This window comes from Condylostylus longicornis, unplaced genomic scaffold (assembly GCF_029603195.1).
Source record: "Condylostylus longicornis isolate FDR11 unplaced genomic scaffold, ASM2960319v2 ptg000119l, whole genome shotgun sequence".
Lineage (NCBI taxonomy): Eukaryota > Metazoa > Arthropoda > Insecta > Diptera > Dolichopodidae > Condylostylus > Condylostylus longicornis.
The window spans coordinates 1,133,162-1,154,668 of record NW_026578087.1 but is presented as its reverse complement, the minus strand read 5'-3'; the positions used below and the strand labels follow the sequence as shown (position 1 = coordinate 1,154,668).

The 21,507-nt window shown below is 24.2% G+C and overlaps 2 protein-coding genes across 10 annotated transcripts in view; one reads left to right on the top strand and one right to left on the bottom strand.

Annotated features, from left to right (window-relative positions):
- The window catches only part of LOC129614786 (disco-interacting protein 2), a 92,473-nt gene that overhangs the window by 14,541 nt on the left and 56,425 nt on the right, over positions 1-21,507 (bottom strand). For 3 of the 9 annotated variants that reach the window (XM_055529650.1, XM_055529651.1, XM_055529653.1), the window contains exons 3-6: positions 17,657-17,731; positions 10,358-10,696; positions 1,599-2,126; positions 1,080-1,535 (exon numbers count right to left, since the gene is read on the bottom strand). In XM_055529650.1, the coding sequence (XP_055385625.1) occupies positions 1,080-1,535; positions 1,599-2,126; positions 10,358-10,696; positions 17,657-17,731 (1,398 nt within the window). The remainder of the gene's footprint in view (positions 1-1,079; positions 1,536-1,598; positions 2,127-10,357; positions 10,697-17,656; positions 17,732-21,507) is intronic. The other 6 variants (XM_055529656.1, XM_055529659.1, XM_055529657.1 and 3 more) reach the window with 4 other exon arrangements.
- On the top strand, positions 4,524-7,062 carry LOC129614787 (endothelin-converting enzyme 1-like). The gene is made up of 2 exons (XM_055529660.1): positions 4,524-4,761; positions 4,825-7,062. The coding sequence occupies exon 2, from the start codon at positions 4,912-4,914 to the stop codon at positions 6,877-6,879; it is 1,968 nt and encodes a 655-aa protein (XP_055385635.1). The 5' UTR covers positions 4,524-4,761; positions 4,825-4,911; the 3' UTR covers positions 6,880-7,062.

The following is a 21,507-nucleotide window of genomic DNA, read 5'->3' as shown; positions in this document are numbered from 1 at the left end:
TGAATAAATAATAAAAAAAATTATATCAAAATAGTGTACAATAAATTGGTAATAAATTACAAAGCAAAAGCGTAACGTTTCTTTCGTTATGGTTACTAAGAAAATGCAAAATCAAATTATTATTTTAAAATTTTGTAAGCTAATATAAGCGAATTGGAGTGAATATTTGAATATTAATATACTAATAATATTAATTCGATTATAAAATTAAATATTTTTAGTCAACTAATTTTTTTTGTTTTAATCTTAAATTGATTTCTTTTAACTTATTTATTTTTCATATTGTTTTTGATTAATTTCAAATAAATAACTTACTGATTAGCACAATATCAAATTCGTACAAAACCCCAAAAAACGAAAAAAGAAATTAAAGAAATGAAAAAAATTAAAAGAGGGCGCCCACCAAAATGCAGATTTAACGTCAATCTGACCTTAGTAATTGCATTGTTGAAATAATTTCAGTAATTGTGAAAATTATATTGCTGATTAAATTAAATTGAGGTTAGATCTACATTTTGACAGATGCCCAAAGATCGGAGTATGAAAAAATAAAAAATATTTTTAAAATAAAATAATGAAAACCCGATTTAAAACAACAACTTTAATAATAGGAAAAGATCACTGATGATGATTTTTAAAGGCTTTTGTATTAGTATAGCTTAAAAATGGAGACAAGCAACTTTAAATTATGTTAATCTACTTCTTTTTTTATTGTTAAAATGCGTGAATCCCAACGTGATATCTAAGAGAGGAGTATGATTGTAAATTTGTATATTTTATATGAGCACATTTTAATTTAAAACGACATAAATTTTTGTTTCTAAAGCATTATTGTTGTTGTAATATTTGTAATTATTAATTTTTTGAGAAATGCTGCCCATAATGTGACGTTTAATTTGAATAATGATGTAAAATACATTTTTTGACAAGCAAAACGTGTTAATATTCATGGTTTTTTAATTTTATAACAACATATATAAAAACAAGTAAAATCTTAAATATTTTGCAAACAAAAAAACAAAAAAAAAAGAAATCCTTTAATTCGTTTTTTTTCCTTTTTTGTTTTTGCAAAAATTTACCACTTGTATATCGGCTTTCATGCCTTCCTAAACGTCTATTTGATCTATGTGCATTACTTGATTGTTGTTGTTGGGATTTTGATTGTTGTTGTTGTTCTTGTTGATCTTGTTGTTGTTGTTGCTGTTGTTGTTTTTGCTGTACTTGCGATTGTGCATTACTTGTGCAATTAACATTATTATTTGTATTACTATTATTCATACTATTATTATTGTTATTATTACTACTATTGTTATGGCTATTGCTGCCCTTAGAAATATTATTAGCATTTGATTTTAAATAACTACTATTTGATAATATATCGCTGTTACCACCATTACCACCACTTATATGTGAATTAATACCACCATGTTCAATAATACCAGGATTTGATGTATTATTTTGATTAAATGATTTACCAATATTATTACCACTTATACCACCAACAGCAATACCAGCTGCATCTTTATTATTTTGTGCTGAATTCAATAATAATTTATTATTATTATTATAATTACTATTAGATGATTTATTATTCTTACTAATATTATTACTAGCCATTGATTTAACAGCAGCCAATATAGCACTTGGTGCTAATAAATTTGTACTTGATGGTATTTGTTCAACATTAATATTTTGTTGTACATTATGATAATGATGTAATTGTTGCTGCTGATGATGATGATGATGCTGTTGTTGCTGTTGCTGTGATATAGATGAAGATGATGATGGAGATATAACAGGTTGATTAATATAACTTCGATGTTGTTGTTGTTGTTGTAATGGCACTTTTACTGGGCTAGATTGTTTTAAATTATTGGAATTTGGTCGAAATTGTGATTGTTGCTGCTGATGATGCTTTTCTATTTGATTGGAATGATGAAATCTTGGTGACATCAATGGTGATTGTGTTTTATTTGATATATTTTGTATTGGTTCTGGAAACGCAGACGATTTATATGGTTTACAGCCTTTAAAATTTGATGAAATAGAAGCTATTTCAGCATTTATTGCTGCTAACTGACTAAATAATTCTACATTTTCACTATTTCGTTCTGATTCAACTCCGACTAAGTGCATCATATTTTAATTTCGTTTGAAATTGAAAGAAATATTTTACACAAAAGAAATTTACATGCGTAGTGTTTATAAAAATACCAGTAAGTTGTCATTGTTGACATATTTACAAAAATATATGTTTTTTGCAGCAAATGTTTATTTTAAACATTGTGATTTTGTAGTGATTCAAGGCGATTTTTCATTCAAAATGGTTGTTGTTGTTTTTTGTTTATTTTTATCAAATTCACAATATCAATAAGAATGAAATAAAATTTTAATTGAAAAAGTTTTATAAAATGAAAAGAAAAAAAAGAAAAGAAATAAAAAATAACAATAATTTCCAAGAAATATTTTGAATAAAAAATATCAGAAGTAAGGGGAAAATTTCCTACTAATTAAATTCTGTTTTCTTTTTAATAACAAAAATGGTATTAATTTTTTTGTTTGATTAGTTAGTTGTTTATCAGTTTGTTTATTGTTAAAAATGTGTATTTATTATTAGAAATGTTTTTGTTATATTAGAGAAAAAACCCACTACATTTATGGCTTAAAGAATGTGAAAATACTTACATAAGATACTTACGATTTTCACTGGCTTATCTTTTGATATGACAGAAATAAGGGAACTAAAAATTGCATACTTTCAAGTCTCGAAATATTTATTTAACGAAAGACCCTTAGCCTTTAGGCTCGATTTGTTTTTTTTTTCTTCAAATTTTTTTACAATATAATTTTAACATTTTTGACTTTTCTAATTGTAACTGTAACATTTTTCTAAACATACTTTGCCATACACACAAATTTATATCAAACATAAAAATTCTGTGTCTATTTAAATTTAAAAATTATTTTTATTGCAGAGTAATAACATTTTTAAAACTTCATTTCATAAATTAATTAATTTACCTATTCCGATTAAGTCAGATGTTTTTCGTACATATACGCCGGTATTCATATACATACATTCATATAATTTACATATGTATGCATACTTAAAGTCCAAGGTAAAATTTTGACAATTATTGCTCATATAAATTTCATTTTTATGATTAATTTACCAAAAAGTCTAGCAAATCTGTTATTATTTTTGTTTCGAAATGCAGATAAGGAAAATAAATCACAATATTTTTTTAGTTTACTATTAATAATTAACAAGAAACTGCTGTAATTTTAAATTTATTTTTTTTAATTATATTTAAAAATTCTGGCCTCATAATTCCAAATTGATTATATTTTTATTATAATCATTATTATTATTGTTATTATTATAATTTTTATCTATAATCAAATGAAGAATTAAAATTAAATGAGCATTTAAAGACGGTTGGTCGTATCATATTTTAATTCTTTAAATACGTATGTATGTGCATACAATGTATTTATACAACATATGTCTTTATAAAAAAATACTAAAAATCTTTGACCTTTATGTTATTTCAAACAAGTGAGATAATTGGTAATAAAAAAGAATTCAACTGAGAAAATAATGGTTGTTGTTAGTTGAAAAAAAAGAATACACAAATATTTTTATGTTTCTATATTATGTGTGTTTGTATGATTCCTTTTTTTTCGATTTCTCTCAGTATTTCTTTATTTCTTTTTTGTTGAGAACTCTTATATAGATTAACGGCATTTACGAATGAATATTAATGATGAAGTCATTTTGAAATTACGTTTATAACACTATCACTTGTTATGAATAATGTTATGAAAATGCTTTTGTTTCATATTAATATTTTAATTTTAAATAAAAACTGTGTAAGATGCTTTTTAATTGCAAAATATTTGATGTTGACAGTTGAATCACAAATTTTGTGAGTTTCACGTTTTCTGAGAACAAATAATAATTTATCAAAAATTTACATTAATTTTACAATTGCAAATTTACATTAAATTTATTAACATTTGCATTAATTTTATGTTACAATGCACAAGTTAATTATTCAAGGCGTAATTAATATTTAAAAGAACCATGAATGTTTATAAAATTATCCGCCATTTGTCAAATCACTTTTTCTTTCATCGTCGATGACAAATTCAAATAATTAGCAATTAATGACGATTAAAATCAATGTATTCAATTTAAAAAAGACAAACTTAGACAGTACATTTGAGTACGTACTGTTTTCCAATAGTAGAATAGTATAGAGGCTTCAATTATGTTGAAAAGCAATAAATTAAAATTCATTGAAAATTATGCTCTCAAATTTTGCATTCCTGCCTGTGCGTAGAGAACAACTTACTTTCATTAATGTCACAAATCACGACAACGAAGTAAAAAAAAGTAAAGAAAAAGAAATAAAAAAAATATCGTTTAAAGAATAAAAGAAATTCTTATGTTCGAGTATGTAGTACTTTTAAATGAAATGAATAAAAAAACAAAAAAAAAAACAATGAAAAATACAAATACATGTATGCAATTTAAACACATTCAATTCAATCTTTCTTTTTCCATAATAATTTTAAATAATAATGTTATAAATAGACAAGCCTGCAGGTTACATACAGTCAGTCTAATTTTGAAATTAACATTGAATAGTCCTCGGGATCGTTAAAATTTACAATATTAAATTACACAAATAATAGCAGCATATGCATGTATAGATGTATACATACACATAAATATATAATGTGCTATTCGGGATTGTATTGCAAAATTTTTTGAAACGGAAATCACATACTTTACATGACATTTTTTTTTGTTTTTAGCATCAATTTAATTTAAATAAATTACCGGATTTCTTTATCTTTTAACACAACTTGACTCTACTTGCATACATATTTTTGTAAGAAATTATGTATATAAAATATAAATTTCTTATTTTATTACTAAAATTTTCAATTATTTCAACGACACCATTGAAATCATCATCACCGGATAAAGATGATGATAATGCAATAATAACATCTACAATACAATCATTACAACCACAACAGATGACGGAAGAATATGATACAAGTGATACCAGTAATAAAAGTAATAATCAACAATTTAATAATGATCCCATAAATATTGAAAAGAATCAAAAGCTATTCAAAGATTACATAGATGAAATAAAATCACATTTAAATCCAAATTTAAAGCCATGTGATAATTTTATTAAATATGCATGTGGTAATTTTGATGGTATATCATTAAATGATAAAAAAATTTCAACAGATAAATTTTATATTGAAGATTTTATTTTATTAAATAAAATATCAAAAGATAATCGTTTTGAAGTGATGGCAAGTAATTTTTATTTATCATGTAAGAATAATCGAAAATTAAAACAAGTTTTTGAAGAAATTGATAGCCTTAAAACAATTGGTAAATGGCCAATTATGGAAGATGATTTGAAATATAATATAAGTGATAAAGATATTGCAAAATTATGGGGCGAATTAGCAATATTAAAAGCTGTTGATTTACTTGAAATGACAATGACAACTGTTTCCGATCAAATATATTTTTCATCAAAATTAAACGAAGACAATTTTACTGAAATACAAGAAACAATGAATGAATTAAATAAAAATGGTAATAGTAACAATAATCAAGATGAAAATATTCAATTAGCAATTGAAGAAATACAAAATTTTACAATATTAATATCAGATAATTTATTACAATTGCCACCAAATTCAGATGAATCAGTTACAATTGATCGTGTATCATCATTGAATGAAACAATTACAAATTTCGATTGGACTGAATATTTTCAAACATTTTCAAAATTAATGAATTTAAATATTAATTATTTTGATAATAAATCAGTTGAATTACGTAATCCAAATGCAATGCAAAAAATTATTGATTTAATTAAACAAACTGAATCACGTATCGTATTAAATTATTTAATATGGAAATATATAAAATTTGCAAAAAATATGAAATGTGAAGAATTCCAACCATTTTGGAGACCAGTAATTTTAACAAAATTATGGAAAGAATATTATACACAAATTGATAAAGATAATTTATTAAAAATTTATAATCAATTCGAAAAATCATTTAACGATGTTAAACATCAATTAAATGAACCATCACAAGCGATACTAAATCATGTAATTTATCCAAGTAAAAATTTATTAGAGAATTTTGATAAAATTTTATCGTATGATTCATTAAATAATTATTATAGTCAATTTAAAATTGAGATAAATAAATTTTATAAAAATGCAATATCTTATATGTTTATAATTGGTGAAGATTTTATAAAGAATGGTCAAAATGGTGCATTATTTAAAATGTATTTAACAATGTTATTTAGTGGTGATATTGATTTGAGACAACATAATAAACCATTATTATATTATTTTGTTACAAAAAATATTGAATTTTGGAAAAATGATTTTATACAGCATACACTGCCAAGTAATTTTACTGGAACTGAAAATTGTTTACCATATCCGACCGAACCACAAGAATCGAATCAATTAAATTTAAAATTTTTAAAATATTATGCAGCTGATATGCAAGGTTTCAATGATTACATTTTGTGGTTAAATGATACTTCTAATGTTGGTGGTTTAGCTGCTGGAACTGATATTATACAAATGCAATCGATTGAATTGGACAAATATAATTTAAATCATGAAAAAATTTATTGGTTAGCTTTAGTTCAAGAACAATGTTTAAAAAATATTAATTTAACAATAAGTAATGATGACGTTATGTCAACAGTTATAAAACATTCTAAGCAGCTTTCTGATGCATTCGAATGTCATGAAAATATTAAAGAGGAAACATGTAACTATCATTTATTTAGTACGCTATTTTAAATTTAAGAGAGAAAAATGACGCCTTATTTGATTTAATTTTTTTTTATCAATATTATTCAAATTATTGTGTTTATTTTAAAACATTTTTTTTAATTTGTAAGAAAAATAGTAATTTATTTGTATCTTATGATTTAAAAGTGAATATAAATTAGGAAATATTTTAAAATAAAATTAAATTGATTATTTGAATGACATGCGTTTCAATTGAACATGCGTACATGAGAATAACATAAATGTGACATTATTTGTGTCAATAATTTGATATTAGTACTCCAGAAAAGCGGTATCTGAAATGATAAATGGTACTGAGATATCTTTTATTATAAAAATTTCCAAATTTGTTAAAGCTCTCAAAAAAATTTTCTCTCTTTTATATTAAATACGCACTTCCAATAACAGAGTAGTGACTAGTGAGTCATTTAATATGTCAGTATGTCAATTTTATAATGGGTGTAATGACATTTTTAGCCAACTTATTTGACCTTTACTAGATTTAGTTTCAAATTTTGATTTTTTTTAAAATTTGTTTTCTTTTTCGTGAATAATTTGATAACAATATTTTTTTATACTGTTTAAATGCCATTAAAATATAGCAAATTAAAGCTTATCAACTTATTCATTTAAATAACATTAAAAAAAAAATTTAATTTAAGTGTAAACAGACAGAAATTTTATAGTCTAAATTTTTTTTTTAAAACAAAATAAACAACACAATACTGAAAAATATAGAAAAGGAAAAATGGATTTTAATTGTTAAATACGCGAGAATTCAGAAAGAAAAATATTTTTAAATCTAATAATCTTGATATTTTTTATTTGCTTTAAAGATAATTTATATGGAAAAAAAACTTATTTCAATCAAATTGACACATTTATGGGCATGTAAGAGTGTAAAAAAATGTTTTACAACAAAAAAAATTTTAAGGGTCTTTAAAATTGCAGTAAATTATTTTTAAATAATATTTTCATGCAAAAGACTTAAAATTTTTGAAATTATGAAACAAATTGCGAATAAGTTCTCTAGGTTTTTGACTGTTATGCTCCTTAGTCTTATGCAAATAGATAAATAAGTGGTTCCTACCTATACACACATTGGAGAAACAGTATCTATAATTACGTATTTTCTAATAGGTTATGTGATATTAATTAACATTCATGTTTTCTTGTACAGGGTGTTTCGCATCTAAGTACACTGCTATATACCATTTACACATTGAAAAAATTAATTTTAACTTTTCATTTTTAAAAAATGTTAATTTTTTAGGTGACGTAACATTGCAGCTTTTTATATAATGTTTCTCCAACTAAAAAGCCTCTGCAAGAATTTTTCACAAAAGGAGTGGAAAAGGGTGTAGTTAAAATAATTTGAAAATGGAAATACTTCCTAGAAAGTATAGGTCCAGAAACTGTTATCTAATTTAAGAATAAAGAAAATAAAAGAAATCTGCATGCAATTTTAATTTGATTCTGAATGATTTTTGAGCTGATTTTCAATTTATACTTTTTGACATGCTGATTTTTGCGAGAGCAAGAATTATTCATAATTATTTTCCGAATGAAAAATAAATTCTCAAATCCAACGAGCAACAATCGCCGGAAATATGGGCTTTATTGTTATTTAATATTCAATTTCAATTTTATTTATTGCTATAAATTAATTTATTTTAATACTCCCTCTTTGAGTTTCACTTTATATAAAATGTTTTACAAATACAGAAATTTTATTTGGAATGCATGGTTTTTTTTTAAAAGTTTCCAAAAATTTTTGTACTCGTATAACGTCATCGATATTAAACCACAATCGATTTAATATTCATATTGTTGCATAATAATAAAATCTTATAGCCAAAAAAACTGAATTTTTTGTTTAATTTTTTTTATCAATCTAGCTGTGTGTATACGAGTATTCGATTAATAGAATCGAAAAAATGAGACGTGAAAATATTGAAAGGTAATTGAATTTTATTTTTTTCTTCTATTTTTTACGTTTTGTTTTCCAATTTTATTTTAATTATTATCATTAACTGTAAATCTTACAATTTATTAAAACAAAAACTATGAAATTTCATAAAAACAAAAAAAAAAAAAATGAAGTAGAAAAATATTTTTTTAAAGAGCGATAGAAGTGTCTATTTAAGGTGTGTTCGTTATTATGTTATCGTATAACAACGAGACAAAAAATTTTATGAATTACTTAAGAATCGAATAATATTTAAAAATTTAAAAAATCGAAAAATAAAAAAAACATTTTAACATTGCAGTCAACATTAGAAAAACATTTAATAAAAATTAACAAAAACAAAACTGAATGACTGATACGTCATTTTCCCGTTTAAATAATATTTATCGTTTTCTTTCGTGTTATGTAGCAGATTTGTGTACATGAAATTTTATGCTATGTTATAAGGCACTGATTAAACCTACACTTATATGAGGTCGTTTTCCCTTACTTATATACGAAATATTTCAAATTATACGGCAAAATTGGAAAAACAAAAATGTTTTTGATTCTTTTTCAACCATTTAATTTAAAAAAAATTTTTTATTATATACGGGATGGGTTAATATGATGCTATTGTAATAATTCTATGACGAACCGACATATTGCATAAAATTTTAAATGTTACTCAATTTAAATGTTGTCTTGTAGGTAGTTTGTAAAAAAAATATTATTATAAATGCACATAAAGCATAAAATTTTTAGTATTTAATAGCAAATTTGAAAACATAGTTGAACAAAAAGTCAAATGTCAAAATCATAATTTTTTGTAAATAGATTTATAAGAAGAGTTCTGATATAACGTATAACATTTACTTGTTAAAAACATCAATGTATGTTTTGCTATATTGAAAATTTTTTATACTTAAATTCAATAAAATCTTCCACCTTTCAATTACTTAAATGTTTTATTGAAGTATAATACGGGAAGATTCCTTTCACAATTTGACAGCTTACATGTTATGTAGGCCACCTATATTTATTATTAATTAATTATATTTAAAATATCAAGTAATTTAATAGCGAATTTTAACAGTAATCAATTTCGTAATTTCAAATCAGCAGGGTCCATGAAAGTATGCAATTTGCTAGCTCCATAAATATTTTTGCCAACCGATATAGAAATCTCTTTTTTTTTAAGTTTTACATATTGCTCCTAAATTAATAAATTATTCTTAAAACTATAATAATTATTTTTCTTTAAAAACATGCAAAAGTATTGATAAAAAATTGCATTAAAAGCACACGCATGCAAATTAAATTGAAAAGAAAACTTTTTACAATATTTTTACTTTTACAAATATCTTATATAAATAAATTTTTAAAAATTTAAAAATATTTAAATTCTCCTATCATAATACGAGTACATATATAATTGATTCTCGTGCAAAATACACACAACTCTAACGACTGTGTCCTATAACAAAAAATAACGAAAACAAAAGCGGAAAGAATTTTTTTTTTAAATCTCGTGCTAACCTGAATGATATCGTTTTTCGTTGTGTGTTATTCGTCGTTGTGTTCGTCTAGCACGATTTTGACCATGACCGCCGCCTCCGCCTCCACTTCCACTACCATGATGTGAAGATGATGATTTATGATGTGAATGACGATGTTGTGATGAAGGTAACGATGGCAATTCAGTTTCATAAACATAACTATAACCCTCTGATTGTATTGGGGGTGGTGGTGGTGGCTGATTATTTGTATTACCACCATTTCCACCGCCACCCCCACCAACACCTTGATGATCTTTTAAATTATAATATGGTGGCATATTGCTGTTATCTTTGCTACCATTATTACCACCACCACCACCTTATTTTTCATTTTGATTTTGAAATTATTTAAAAGATTAAAAGAAATTTATAGATATATATATGTATATATACATACGTTTATACAATTGTATTTTATTTTTATTCTATATTACAAGTAAAATGATGGTTTTTCTTTTTAGGAATTTAAGAGAAATAATTTTGATTTCAACGCAAAAGATAGGCACAAAATAAAAATAAATTAAATAAAACAAAAATTTACATCTGTAAGGAATAAGAAGAAAAAATCCTTAAAAAATAAAAAGGAAAATGAAAAAATAAAAGAGAAAACGTTAACAAGTTTTGTCCGTTTGAATGTCCTAACAGATTTTCTTAAGGAAATCAAATCCACACTTGTGAAATATGCTATTTTTGGCTTCCTTTTATAGTTTTTAAATGTGAACATGAATGTGTAAATTAATGTTGCAAGTCTTAAAAAAGGTTTCCTTAGAACCTACACATAGAACTACGATATTCTTATATACATAATATATACATAGATGTTTAACTACATTTAACAACATTAAATTTTTTATACTCCTTTGGGCTAAATTAAGTTTTTCTTCGCAAAATTTGAGAAGAATTTTCTCGTAGGTTTATGAAGTTTTGGTATTTTACTTGTGAATTTTATTTATAGAAAATTGCAGGAGCAAATTATATTTTTTTACCTATTTCTAGAGTTGCAAAATATATGTGAATTTTTATAATATTTCAGATAAGTTTTATACATATGTAAATATACAGAAAATAATATTAGGTTTAGGTCTCTTATGACACTTATAATATGGTACTTTTATAGCACTAAATTTGTGCATAGAACTCTTCTATGTGGTGTAGAATGAAAAACATATGCAATGACGTTGGTCTGTAGTGTTATTTTATCAATGTCAATAATTTACAAAAAATTTTTACAAGACTTAGAGAACAATTTAGGTAAGTTTTTTTTTTACGTTCTGTAACGGTTTTAGTCAAATATTTCGTTTTTTTATGCCTTTTGTGCTGTGACATATGACATTGAAATATTTGTACTATAAATTTAAGGAAGCAAAAATCAAACGCCATCCAAATTCTCATTAAATTCTAACTTAAAGTTGATTTAAAATTTGAGTTCCTCAAATGTCTAATTGTATACAAAAAAGGTAGGCCAATAACAAAAATTTTTAGTCTTATATGCTTTTAAACTTTAACTTTATTTTAGCATGTCTCATAGCTCTGTATAACATACTGTATTTCGAAATGGAAAAATGCTTACAGCAAAAATCTAAAGCTAATACAAGTGACGCAAAACAGGTCTATAAAAATTAATGCGTCTCAAGAGATACATATAAGACCACAATATTTTGCCTAGACTTATTAATTAAATATAAAGTTACTCTGAACACAACAATAATGAAGTATACAGGTATGATACAAAGTCTGTTGAGAACATCAGAGTTGTTTCATCAAATATTCGATTCAATCGTCATGACACAATGTTTAACTTACGACATTAATATTATTTAATGGTAATCCATTATTACCCAATGGAATCAAATGCAAACAGTTTCAACCATCAACTAAATAAGTATTTTCTAAAATCAAATATAATCAGTTACAAAATCATTACTGAATTTTTACTTTATTGAAATATTTAAATCAGTTTAAATTTTATAATAATTTTTAGTTTCCTTTAATTTTAGTATCCAATTGAATATTTGTTGTATTTTTTGAAATTACTCGTATTACTTTTTTGAGTTGTGCTTAATATTTTGTTGTTCCATTTATAAATTTTGGTTATTAAACACACTACACGAGTGATTTGGCTCATTTGAAATAAATAAATTAATAAAAAATAAAATAAAATAGAGTCGCGCTAGGCCTAAGCCATAAGGGGGAAGAAATTCGCTAAAATAATTTTAAATTATTAAAAAATACTTCCCAAATTAACACTACAAAATCAACAGAGATAAAAAATTTTTAAATCTAGAAAAACAATTTTCAGTAAACTAAAATAAAATTGAATATTTTGAGCTGTTCTTATAGTTCTGAAATGACTAATGACAGTTTATTGTAAAAGTTTAATGACTTTACTCACATTCCTTTTACATGGGAAATATTTAAGATTTTTGCTTACAATATTAATTTTAACAAAAAAAGAAATAAGAGTAAAAAGTAAACCAAACTATAAAAATAATTTTATAGTTTTATGTTTTGCCCTTAAGTGAATCAATGAGGGGATCAATTTTTCAATTATAGAAATCGATATATAATTTATTTGAATTTTTTTTTTATCTTAAAACTTTTCTATATACGAGTATATGTGCAAAGGTAGATTAGATTTCTCCGATTCAAAATGGGCAAAAAAAAAATACATATATAAATTTATACTCATTGCATATAACACGATAATTTCCAATATATTTTCGATACAATGTCGACAACGACGACGATGATGACGATGACGACGAACCACGAATACGTACGTTGATAATCATTTCCACGCAATATTCATTATTATTCAGAAAGAGCCCTTTGACTCTTATATTTTGTTCTAAGCATAATTTATAAATGTTCAAAAATATTTTTTTTCTTATTTTTTTTCTTCTTTTATCATACTTTTAATTTTTAAAATATATAAAATGATTAATGGCCCGCAGCTTTAGAAAAAAAATACGTATACTCTTTTTTTGTTCTTATAAAATTGCCTGAAAATTATTGAAAAAATTTTTCATAAACTCAAAACACGTAAACTACATTTTTACTATTGATTAGTTTAATTTTTTAATCTGCGAATACTAAAATTATATTCAATTTTAGTAGTACAAAATGCATAAGGTACCTCAAAGGTATGAAAAAGAGAAAAAACCAGCGCACGTGAAAGATTGATGAAAAGATTCTTTATAAATTAATATTCTAAAACCGGGTCGATAGTTTAAAAAGAAAGTGAAGTTTCTTAATTTATAAACCTTAGCTAAGTAAAAGAATTTGGGGCTTTATACGCTGCCATAACACAGCAGCATTCACTGAAAAGAAGCGAAACAATATTTTAATGATATAACAGGCACTTGCCAGCCATTGTACATAAATTTGCCATTGTACAAGAACAGAAGAGAACACAATTTTTCTATATTCGTGACAACGTTCAAATTTTTTTTTTGGACATTGCTCAAGTATTTAGGGAAAATTTGCTTATTATGAAATTTTCTCCCTAATTCTTCTTTCCGTTTAAAAATTTTTTAGAACAAACAATATGCAAATTCAATAGATCAAGGAGAAATCATATTTCTTCCCTAGCCTAAACGCTTCTAATAATCCTCAGTTATCGCCTCTCAAATTTGTCATTAAATAAAATTTCTTTGCTAAAATAGTGCACTGTAAATTAATTGTTACACTGTTAAGTATTGCTATTTATGAACTTGAAAGTAATCATTAGATCGATTTGAAAAGAGAATATAGAAATATTATTTATGATACTGTTTTGAAAAGTAAAAGAATTTGTTTGACAAGGCAAGAGTAAGTGTTTTCAAGTTCTTCAAATTTTAAATTTGCTTACTTTTCATTCAATATCAGAACCTTATTGAGTGTAAATTGAAGCTATTTTGATTGAATAATTGGTGAGTTACTTATTTTTCTATATTATTGTGTTAATTAACAAAATTATTTTTGAATAAAATTTTAAAACATTTTATTATAGCATTTATTTTTATCAGAAGCAAATTTATGTAAAAATTTACGAGGGTTTTTTTTATTATAAGCGCAAGAGTACCTTTAGTTTCAATAGCTCACGTACCTTCGAGTATCACGTGAAATTTTCTTAAATTATAAGTGTTTATCGTTTTTAAACACAATTCTTAAGGACCAAAACATTTCTTCATACAGTATGGCTGCAGCAATAAAAAATCAGGAAAATTTTTTTTTTGTCCTTATGTTGTCTACCTAGCTTTATAATCTTGTTTTAGTCGCGATGTCAGTTGGTGGTTTTCATATTTTTTTTTCCTTTTTTCAACAAAATGGAAAAAAAAACCAAAAAACTTGTAAAATTCAAGTTCTTTTACATGTTTTTTTTTTTGTAGTTCTTTTTTTTTCATTTATTAGGTATTTATTTTTAGTTTTTAAAATATTTTTTTTTGTTATCCTATTTTAGTTCATAGTTCTCGCATAACTTTACTCTAATATGTGAATACGTGTTTAAAAAAAATGTAGATTTTAAATTTGAAACAAACAGGGTTCACACTCTGTTAATTTTTATTCAAGAATATTTGTAAGTTTTTTAGGTGCATGTGGCAGCACTACATTTCTAAGTAAAACAAATATGTAATACGTACTTCTTAAATTTGACAGCGAATTGACTTGAAGTGATTTTAATTTTTGAAATTTGATCTGATTTTAAGTAGACAGCTACGTTAAATAGACGTTTCGTTAAACTTTCAAATCTAAGTTAGTAAAGAAAATTTTAATAAAATAAAAGTTTTCTCAAGTCTTTGTTAAAAATTTCAAAACTAAATGTCTATTATATAATAAACTTAAGTAAAATTAGCATTATTGGTAATGGCAAGCCTGAAAATGTAATTTTAAACACAATAAACAATATTGCTAAGTTGAAGTTGGTGTGTGTTATAGAAGTTGTAAGTTTTCGTAAAAGTAAATAATTAAAATTAGATAATTTTTAAATATAATCAATGTATGAGTTTTGTACGAACTACATAGTAAACCTTAGGACAAAACGAAAAGTTTTAAAATTTAACGAAGGTTAACTTAGGGCAATTATAGTTGAATGTGTGACGTTGCATACATTTATACAAAACTTTACCCCATCTTCAATTACCGAATAAAAACACTCAATACTTTGTAATTTATATCTTAAAATCCTAAACACCCTGTTATGACTTTTAAAAAATAGAAAAAATGCAAGAAATAATTATTGTAAGAAAATTTGTTGCTAGAATAAAAAAAAACAAAAAAAAAATAAAGTATTTTTGAAAAATTTAGCAGCAGCGAATTTCAAAAATAAAAAAAAGGAGAGAAATCATTTTAGCGAATCGCCTTTCGCGATTTTTTTTCTTATTTTTTGTTTTTTGCTACTCTGCTTCGCTATTTATTTTGTGTTTATTAAGTGTAATGTGTAAATGTTTGTAATAGCTCGGTTAGAGTTAGGTTTTTTTTTTTAGTTTTAGAAAAATAGTTTTTTACTTTTTGTAATTTTCTTGGTAAAAAGAGCCCTTTTAAAATGTTGTATTAAATGTTGTGTGTGTAGGAATTGGAAAATTAAATTTTGTGTCAACGTTTTTTTTCAAGGTCTTTTTTAAAATATTTTTTTTTTTTTGCAAGGAGTTTTGTTTGTTTTGTGAATTGTTTAATCACTTACTGCGATATTTTTTCTACTCTTGCTCTAAGACTGGTTTTTTGACTTCTTTTTTACTTCTAGCAAAACATTTAAGTTTTTTTTTGTTTTTGTTGTGGAAAATTGAAATTCCATGTTGACTTGCTATTTGGTTGTTTTTTAGAAGCTTGTCTTTTACGCCGAAGGATTTATCATATTCTGTTGGTAAATTGCTGTATTCGTTGGCATTTATTTTTCTTTGTATGTAATTTTTATAAAATTATTTTTATAGATAAAACTTTTTAAGAATAAAATAATAATAGTTTTTGTGTAGGTTGGAATTTTCATATTCTACAATTTTTCTTGTTTCAATTTTTTTTTATGAGACGCAATTTAGTTTCTAGAATTTTCATTTTTAAAGATGGTCATACACTTACATACATGCCTATAACAGTAGTATTTTAAGTTAAAATATTGATTGCGAATATTTGCGACGAGCACAAAATTTACTTTCATACTATTATAGGTCTTTTTAGTCTAATTGCTATTTAATTAAGAATTTAATTAGATTTGTTGGCAATAATAAGAATTTTAATTCTAATATTAATATTTTGATTTTTAAATTAAACAAAGCAACTACATAGAAGCAAATTTATAATTTTTACAGTCACATCATTTATAGTTTGAAAGCTGTTAAAGAACTGATTTTTTTTATTCTTTGAAATACATTTGAAGTTAATGAGCTACAGCAATATTGTATTCAAAATATCGCACACATATTATATGAAAATGTCGCAATAAGTGTAGCGTTAAATCAAAACTATTCACAATAATCTATGGTTAGATTTTTAATTCTACTAGACATAATTTTAAAACTTTTTGATTCAATTTCATAATTGATTTAAATTAAGTTAAATAGACATATGAAACTCGTTTTCCTAAAATCAAATTGATTCTTGAAATTCAATTAAAAACGAGATTAATCATTGCAAAAACTTATCCTAAACTCAAAAATCGCTATTCAATAAATTATTTTAAAGTAAATTGTCAATAAATTAAATATGTATAACAGTTAAACAATTCAGTATAACAATAATCAGACTACATTTTAGGCATTTTTTCCAAATCATTTGGATTCTTAATTTATAAATCTTTCAATAATTTCAACCTTCTTTATTTTTCTTCTATCTTCCACAATCATTTATTTTTATTTATGTCGAAAATCCATGAAAAATTGCACATTTCTAATTCGCAGGAAAAATTAAAATTCAAATAATTCTTAATACTATATATTCTTAAAAATAGTCTTACTTATAACCTATCTATATAAATATTACATTCTCTTTTTAAAAAAATATTAATTTTTAATCTATTATAAAATTAAATCTAATTACTTACTATAAAATTTATAGCAAGGCATAATTAGTCAACTTTAGTAAGTAAGTACTTTTTTTTATAAAAGTTTTAGTAGTGTTAGTAAAATCTGATATTAAGGTTAAATGAAAAAAGAAAAAATAATTATGAAAAATAACAACTTAATTAACAATAAAAATATTTAAATAAAATTTTAAAAATTAAACGAAAAAAAAATTAGGCAAGGGAAAAGTATTTCTTTTGTAATTTTATTTTAAAAGTTCTTTAAGTTTTTTTCACTTAACTCACCTTGTGAATTTTTATTTACATATGGTTGAAGCAGTCTTGTCCGTTTCTTTTCATATCCTTTCTGTGTTATATCACCTGCAATTAAAAGAAAACCAAAGAATAATATGAGAATTAGGTTAATGGTTTTAACTGTTTTTAAAACAAAAAAAAATGTTGCATGTTAGTCATAATAGCAGTCAAAATAAATTATATATGGCAAGAAATTACTAAAATAAATATACATACGTATGTATTCATATTGGAATATGCTGTAGTTACCAACCAATTTCAGTACTTTCATTCCTTTCATTTAAATTAGTTTTAATTAGGTATTATTGGAAGGGTAAAAGAAGAACACAAATTGGAAAGGAATTTCTAGAATAATTATTTAATTTTTAATTTTTTTTTCTGTTCCCCAAATTGGTATAAAATGATTTTTTTTTTTAATTTTATTTTTATTTTAATTAGCGTATACAAGTTTTTTCATTTTAATTGGTATTCAGCTTTGTAAGATAAATTTTTTTTAAAGTTTAGGCCACATCTTTTAGCCATAAAAATCAGTGAATTTTGGTTGAATGTGAATAGAATCGATGCAAACGGAAGTTTTGATTAAAAATATAAATTTAATCATGGTACGACATGTGCTGATAAATTGATAGCAATTTATTGTTATGTATATACTTTGGATATAGATATAATCAGAAACAACTGACAGTCATTAATGTCAAAATAGCAGCAATTGTCGAAAATTATAAGAATTCGGTTATCGCAGAGTAGGAATCCACTTATTAAGAAAAAAATTATGGTTCTTCGAGTGCAGGGGGTTTCAGGCGGAGGTATACGCCATTGACATGTGCGTTGAGTTCAAACTTGAAAGTAAATATCGGGGGCGGGAAACACATCCCACACGTCTAACAGTCAGGCTGCCATGGCTCGATGTGCTCACAAGAAAAAGGTTAGTCAATTGAGAGAATTGTGGAGGAAGCGATCGGAGAGCGGAGGCGGCTTCACTAACTTCAACAGGCCAAGGAGCTTTTGGAGAACTGCGACCAGAGGGCTTGAGAATCCCCTCGGTAGCTTGAGCCTAGAGAATATAGACACTTTCAGATTTTGTGGAACAGAAAATTTTTTAATGCTTCGCAAAATTTTGGCTTTGCCAAAAAATAGCTTAGATTTGGAGATCTGAACTGGAACAGAACTAAATACTCGCCATAGCTCAAATTCACAAAAATATTAACACATTAACATTAAATGAATTACTGTCAAAGAAATATCCAATAAAAAATATCAAAGAGTTCCTTCACTTGTAACAGTAAAATTAATGAGATTTTTTTTTGAGAAAAATTTTATTTAAAAAAAAAAAACAAATATTTTAACAAAACACTTAAATAATTGGATGACTTCACAATAGAGCGGAATTTGCTGAAAGAAAACAAAATAATATGAAGGTAGAAAAAATCATAAATCAACAATTGCTGATTCCCGTATCAAATTTTTTATGTATCCAATTAGTTTTTTCCCTTATATTGACAAAAATTTAAAAATATAATCTAGTGTTTTGTTTTTTTTTGGTCTTCTTAGCCCTCAATTAATTTTATATTTTGAAAATATAAAAATAATAATTAAATTATGTTCTCTGTAAATGGAAAAAATTTGTTTCTTCTCTATTTTATATTAAATTGCAACCTACATTTTCTCGCACCTTAAAATATTCAAAAATTTTTCCATATATACAAATATTAGGTATACAGTTTGTTTATTATTATTCAAATGTAGAAACTAGAAAAAAAATTAAAACTACCAATTTTTACTACTAAAAATCACATAAAAACGCAATATTAAAATTTCAAAATAACTCAAGTCGCAATTCTTAACTGTATATGTATGTATATGTAAATATTTTATTTATAAATTAAAAAAAGCATACATATATGGGTCAAAATTTAAAAGTTTGCACAAATGAATTTTTTTTTTTCCAAATTATTTTTTTAGAATTTTTTATTAAAATAATTTTTTTATAGTTGCCTAATATATAATGTACAATCTCCTCAAGTGGTCCGGAGGTTTTGTAAATATTTTAGAAATTATAACCAAAAAAGTAAGCTCAGGTTTGAATTTAGTTCAACTACGTTACCGATAAAAATATCTTAAATTTTTCGATCTCTTCAATGGAAATTATTATTTTCATATTTTACTCTCATTTGTAATTAAAGTTATAAATAAATTTATTCTGTAATATTGAAAAATCATTTTTATAAAAAAATAAATTATAAGTTATTTCAACTGTGTTACTAATTTTAAATTTAAAGTTTTTATTTTTAAAATAAAACTATTTAATAGTTTTTTTCTTGCAGGAATTTTTACATAACTGCTTTAGAAATTAATTTTTTATTCTAAAAATGTCCATAACAAAAAAATTAAGAGCTTAAATTTGAAGAAAAAAGTTTAAAACAATATTTTTTTTTGATTTTTTTTGTGACAAAACAGTAACGCAGTGGAAAATATAGTAACACTGTTGAAAAATTTGATTCAGTCTTCAGTATATTAACAAAAAAAATTAAAACAAAAACAGTAAATTTCATGCTGTTGTTTAATATGCTAAGATATTAACTTTTTTCCTCTCGATGAAGTTGTATATATTCGGTTAAGTTTTTCATTTGCATTTTTAACAATATACATATTTAAAATATAAATAGATAGTGGCATTTTGTATAATAATCAATAAAATATGTTATCGCCTATTTGTATGTAAAATTATTAAGAATTTATTCACCAACTTAGAGTAAACTGCCTTAAAAATCAACTTTCTTACCATGTCTTCAGTAGTGTTACTTAAATTTAGTAACACAGTTGAACAGTAACGCAGTAGAATATTTTAAAATAAAAAGTATATTAACATAAAACTACAACATATTTTTGCATTTTAAAGTATACAGTTGGTTAGTTTACTTGGTTTGCTTAATAATATGCCACTTTTTTGAATTTTAAAAAAAAATATTTAAACAAAAACCACGTAACACAGTTGAAAAAAGCGTTTTACATTCACGGCAAAAAAAATTCAAACTATCTCCAGCGATGTGTTTGGAACAACATTCACCACTAGCCCGAACAGACTTATTGCGTATTCTTTAAAACAAATAATGATGCCAAAATATTTAAAAAAATGATTAATTTTAAAAAATTTTATGATGTAACATAGTTGAAGTAACGCAGTTGAACAATTCTAGTGACACACTTTTTTTCTGTTAAAATTACATTAAAATAAATTAAAACTTAAAAACTAATTTTTGATTTTTATTTAAAAATAATGAAATAATTTTGCAATGTAATTTAAAATATATCCTTCTGTGGGGGAAGTTCATGAAAATTTAAATTGAAAATTAAAAATGTGGTCTGTGACAAGTTTCATTTATATGAAAACAGAAAACGCGCTCCGACAATTTTCCAAAATTTTCCAAAAATACTTACTTTTGCAATCTAAAAATTTTTTTTATTTAAAATTAAAGATTTTATAATTTTTATTTTATTAATTAAAATTTGATTTATTTTCTAAAAAAGTATTTATTTAAGCTTACTTTTTTGTGACGCAAATGTGCTAACTTTTAAATTTTCACCCATATACATATTAGGTAATTCTGTAATAAAATGGATTGAAAAAAGAATAAATTTATTTGAAAAATATTGAAGCTTAATTAGAGTTCAAATTTTGCACCAAAAATAGTTTTGATAAACACTTGTGGCGCTATCTAGTTGTTGTTAATGATAATGTGTTGAATAAAAATTTCTAATTCAAGATACAAATGCAATAGTCAACCAAATATTGAATTTCTAATTAAGTAGTATTGCACACATATTCCGGCAGATGGCTTGAC